Genomic DNA, 5305 nt, shown 5'->3' with positions numbered 1-5305 from the left:
ATGTACAATGACAATAAAGTATATTATTATTATTATTATTATTATTATTATTATTATTATTATTATTATTAATAATAATAATAATAATAGCCCTGGTTTTGCCTTTTCATCAAATAAATATGCATATTTGAATCGCATTTGTATTGTTTATCGCTTCTCCACAGAGCCCCGGGGCGTCATCCCATTTTATTCACAACATCCCTGTGAGGTAGGTCAGTCAGGCTGGCCAAGTATGTATAAGAGCCCCCAAGCTCACTCAGCGGGGATTCGAACCCAGGTCTCCTCAAGAAAGCAAGACAGAGGCTTATTTTGCAGCACGGAAGCAAGAGCCCGTTTTACTACAATTTAATAAGCACAGATTCAGCTCCCGTAACCAGAGACAACGTAGCCTAAGGAAGAAACAAGGATACCCTCAGTTCCCACGGCCTGCCACAAACCCCCCAGAAATTAATCGACTACAGACTGATTTCATTCATCTGATTGTAGCTTAATGTTCTGTCTAGTATTAATAGGTACACCACCCAGTTTCTCACTCTGTGCAAGGCCTGGAGAAGGGTTGGGTGGAAGCAACAAAAAAGAACCAACCAGAAAACGACTGACATACAGCGCTGGACTACCGAAGAGGCAAGTCACTGTTTCGACTCGCTGCCGGCTTGCCTCTTCAGCAGTACAATCCCATAACAAGACTTACTGCTGAGCAAACGCCTCTAGGATCAGGCCATTAGGGCTGTAATTGAGAGCCGGCGTGGTGTAGTGGTTAGAGTGTTGGACTAGGATGTCAGAGGAAGAGGTTCAAATCTCCACTCTGTCATGCTGGGTGACCTGAGGCCAGTCACAGACCCTCAGCCGAACCTACCTCAAGGGGTTGTTGTGAGGATAAAATGGAAGAGAGGAGAATGATGTAAGCCACCTTGGGTTTCCACTGGGGAGAAAACTAAAGGTAAAGGTTTTCCTTGCTCGAAAGCCAGTCAAATCCGACTCTAGGGGGCAGTGCTCATCTCCGTTTCCAAGCTGAAGAGCCAGCGCTGTCCGAAGACTTTTTCCGTGGTCATGTGGCCGGCATGACGAGATGCAGAGGCGCGCAGAACGCTGTTACCTTCCCACCGAAGCGTACCTATTGATCTACTTGCAATTTCTTGCTTTCAAACTGCTAGTTTGGCAGGAGCTGGGGCCGGAGACGGGAGCTCACTCCGTCACGCGGCACTCGGGTCTCGAACGGCAGGATACAAATGAAGTAACCAAATAAAGGAATAATCCTAAATTTGTTTTTCTAGGAAGAAAGACCCACGGGACTCATTTAGATGGGCTTTGGAGGGAACCTTCTCAAGACTTTGTCGTGTTTTCCTCAGGACAACTTGAGCCCTGCAAGTCAAAGCTAGGAATGGGCCCTGAATTAGCCCCAACAAGGACGGCAACAGAAGAAGAATAAAAGGGAGACTTAATCAGCTCCCTATAATCAAGAGATTAAATTAAATAATTATTAATGTATGTTCCACCTTTCTCCCCAATGGAGAATCAAGACGGCTTAAAGTTGTTCTCTTCTCCATATTTTTGTCCTCACAACAGCCCTGTGAGAGGGTGTGACTGGCCCAAAGTCACCCACAGCAAACTACCACGGCACAAGTAGGGACTCGAACCCAGATCCTCGTCCGACACTCGAACCACCGTGCCACATTGTCGCAAGGAATCAAGCCGATCCCATTAATAATAACCACTTAATAATGACGTCAAGCTTTCCCAGTCTTATTTATTCAAACGTTTTGCCCCGACCTTCCCTCGTGACGATGACTAACAAGCCATAATAGAACCCGTACAATGGCACCACACAAATGCAAAATGTAAATATCATCTGATTGTACACACTGCATAAAAGGAACAGCTCGGTCACATGCAGAAGCTGGCCTAAGGCAGAGAAGAGGTGCTGCTGTTTGGCTTAAAGGAGCACGAGAGCCTCCACGTTCAGGAGCAGAATACCTCCAAGGCACTGGCAAGGGAGAACTATCTGTTTAGAATACCCTCCAGCAAATCGGCTTAAGGTGACAAGAAGGCAAATAGCTAATGGCATTTTGATGGTGACTGGGAGGGAAACAAGCATCCTAACGGCCCCAGCTCCTGCATCGGAGCAATTTTAGAAAAATAGAGCTGGTGGGAACCTCAAGGGTCATCCAGTCCAACCCCCTACACAATGCAGGAAATTCACAGCCACTTCACCCCCCCCCCCCACCTCACTGCAGAGACCCCTGCTCTATCCCTGTCGCACGTTTCTTGGTGCAAATGCTTGAACACGTGTCCATCCCACCAATGCTCTGAAACATTCAGGGTCCAGGTGGCGTCCACTTATTTATTTATTAGATTTTTACCCCACCTTCCCAGCAAGGCCAGCTCAGCAAGGCAGTCTGCCAACACTCAGAAGTGGGCCTCAACGTGGCAAATGGGATTCAACGTGGCCAAGTGCAAAGTGATGCACACTGGAGCCAAAAATCCTAACTCTAAATATACGTTGATGGGGTCTGAACTGGCAGAGACTGACCAAGAGAGAGATCTTGGAGTCGTAGTAGATAACTCACTGAAAACGTCGAGACAGTGTGCGACCGCAACAAAAAAGGCCAACGCTATGCTGGGGATTATTAGGAAGGGTATTGAAAACAGATCAGTCAGTATCATAATGCCCCTCTATAAATCGATGGTGCGACCTCATCTGGAGTACTGTGTACAGTTCTGGTCACCACACCTTAAAAAGGATATTATAGCTTTGGAAAAAGTACAGAAAAGGGCAACTAGAATGATAAAAGGGTTGAAACACTTTCCCTATGAAGAAAGGTTAAAGCGCTTGGGGCTCTTTCGCTTGGAGAAACGACGGCTGAGGGGTGACATGATTGAGGTTTATAAGCTTACTAGGAAAAAGGCCCATTGTGGAAATAAATACAACAGCCTCTAGAAAGAGGCTCTGGGCCGGTACCCCGGCCTTGGACACTCAGTGTCAATTTGCTGTGGCGACCTCAGCAGGGTATAATGACACTGAGTCCACCATTTTCTCCAGAGGAACTGATCTCTGCTATCTAAAGAACAGTTGTAATTTTGAGTGATCTCCAGCCCTCACCTGGAGATTGGCAACGATGGTTCCCCAGAAGGGAATAGTTGGTTTGGAGGGCGGAGTCTATGGCTTTGTACCTGTCCGAGGTCCCACGCCTCCTGAAACCTCACCCTCTCCAGGCTCCATCCCTCACATCTTCAGGAATTTCCCACCTGGAGTTGGCAACCCTATATCCTTCCTAGCCAACCATCAACTTACCTTTATTTCCCCTCCCCCACACACCTGCAGCCTCTCCTGTGCTCTGAAGCCCTGACTGCTACGTCGTCACATTGGCTGTCATATGGGGGCCACCTCAGCAGCATATAAGGATACAGAGCCCACCATTTTCTCCAGGGGAACTGATCTCTGCCATCTGGAAAGCAGTTGTAATTCTGAGTGATCTCCAGCCCTCACCTGGAGATTGGACACATTTTACCTCAGAACAGCAAAACTGTTTAGAATGTTAGAGGCAAAAGCCAATCAAGTTGCATATGCAAACGACCTCTGTGTTCCGAGGCAAAGGCCAATGAGGCTGCATATGCAAATAACCTCTGTGTTCTGAGGCAAAGGCCAATGAGGCTGCATATGCAAATAACCTCTGAGTTCTGACTGGCTATGGGGGGGAGAGGAACAGCAAAATGTTTAGAATGTTGGAGGCAGGACTCAGGCAAAGCAGCCAGTGGATAGGGAGACCCTCTGAATGACAGATCAGAGAGCGAACTGATTTTGGAGCGTGTGGAATGTTCTAGAGAAGTGCCACCACCATTCGGCTTTTATTTATAAGGGAGATGCGTGGGATAGAGCAGCTCACAATACGAGAACTCCTGGGCCACTCCATGAAATTGCTGAGCAGTGGGGCTGGAAGGGAGAAAAGGAAGTCCTTCTTCACCCAAAGGGTGATCAACACGTGGACTTCACTGCCACAGGTGGTGGCAGCGGCTACAAGCACGACTTCAAGAGGGAATGGGATAAACTTCTGGAGCCGAGGTCCATCAGTGGCTATTAGCCACAAGCTATACGTAGGAAGTCTCTCAGTCTGGGGCAAGGGATGCTCTGCATTCTTGGTGCTTGGGGGGGGGGGGCAACAGTGGGAGGGCTTCTAGTGTCCTGGCCCCACTGCTGGACCTCCTGAGGGCCCCTGGTGTTTTTGGCCATTGTGTGACACGGAGTGTTGGACTGGATGGGCCACTGGCCTGATCCAACATGGCTTCTCTTATGTTCTTATGTCTGGGGCAAGGGATGCTCTGCATTCTTGGTGCTTGGGGGGGGGGGGCAACAGTGGGAGGGCTTCTAGTGTCCTGGCCCCACTGCTGGACCTCCTGAGGGCCCCTGGTGTTTTTGGCCATTGTGTGACACGGAGTGTTGGACTGGATGGGCCACTGGCCTGATCCAACATGGCTTCTCTTATGTTCTTATGTCTGGGGCAAGGGATGCTCTGTATTCTTGGGGGGGGGGGACAGTGGGAGGGCTCCTGGTGTCCTGGCCCCACTGCTGGACCTCCTGAGGGCCCCTGGTGTTTTTGGCCATTGTGTGACACGGAGTGTTGGACTGGATGGGCCACTGGCCTGATCCAACATTGGCTTCTTTTATGTTCTTATAGACAGGAACACTGGCTTCTCTTACGCTCTTATGCTAAGCACGTGCACTACACGTGTGAACGGAACGGGCAGCCTACTCCGGAGACTCCTGTTGCCCAGGGGGACCCCTCGGTCCCTCTCCCCGCCTCTCGTCCCCGGCCCGGCTGCCGCCCTCCCCGCCCCTCCGGACTCCCCCAACGAGGCGCGCCGCCCGCGTCCGTCCCGCGTTCCCACCGCGCCCCCGGGGGACTCGACACGCGTCGGCCGCCTTCCCCACGACCTCACCTGGCAGAAGCAGCGCCGCTCGGCGGACCCAGCTGCCCCCGGCGGCTGCTCTTGGGCGGCGGCGAGGGCGAGGAGGAGGAGGAGGAGGAGGCGGCGAAGCGGCGGGCGAGGCATGGCGCGGCCGGCCCGGGCGGGAGGCGAGTCGGAGTCCTTCTCCGGAGGCGGCAGCCGCGGGGCCGGAAAGCCCCAGCCTGGCCGGGCGGGCCCGCCTTCCTCCTCCCGGGGCGGACGTGCAGCGCGGCCCGCAGGCGACGCGTGGCCTTTCCCGGCACTCGGGGCGGAGGAGGAAGAGGCGGGCGGAGCCACCGGCCCCGCGCTCGCCGCTGTTGCATCAGGTGCCGCCGGCGGGTCTCTGGGCGTGTGCAGAGTG

At 52.1% G+C, this 5305-nt stretch overlaps 1 protein-coding gene across 2 annotated transcripts in view; it reads right to left on the bottom strand.

The window, feature by feature from the left end:
• The window catches only part of ERO1A (endoplasmic reticulum oxidoreductase alpha), a 42893-nt gene extending 37689 nt beyond the window's left edge, over nt 1-5204 (bottom strand). For both annotated transcript variants that reach the window (XM_015421421.1, XM_015421429.1), the window contains exon 1: nt 4936-5204. In XM_015421421.1, the coding sequence (XP_015276907.1) occupies nt 4936-5049 (114 nt within the window). In that variant the 5' untranslated portion in view covers nt 5050-5204. The remainder of the gene's footprint in view (nt 1-4935) is intronic.
• Nucleotides 5205-5305: the final 101 nt, after the last annotated feature.

Source organism: Gekko japonicus, unplaced genomic scaffold, assembly GCF_001447785.1.
Source record: "Gekko japonicus isolate JY-2015 unplaced genomic scaffold, Gekko_japonicus_V1.1 scaffold666, whole genome shotgun sequence".
Lineage (NCBI taxonomy): Eukaryota > Metazoa > Chordata > Lepidosauria > Squamata > Gekkonidae > Gekko > Gekko japonicus.
This window is presented reverse-complemented; position numbering and strand designations above follow the sequence as displayed.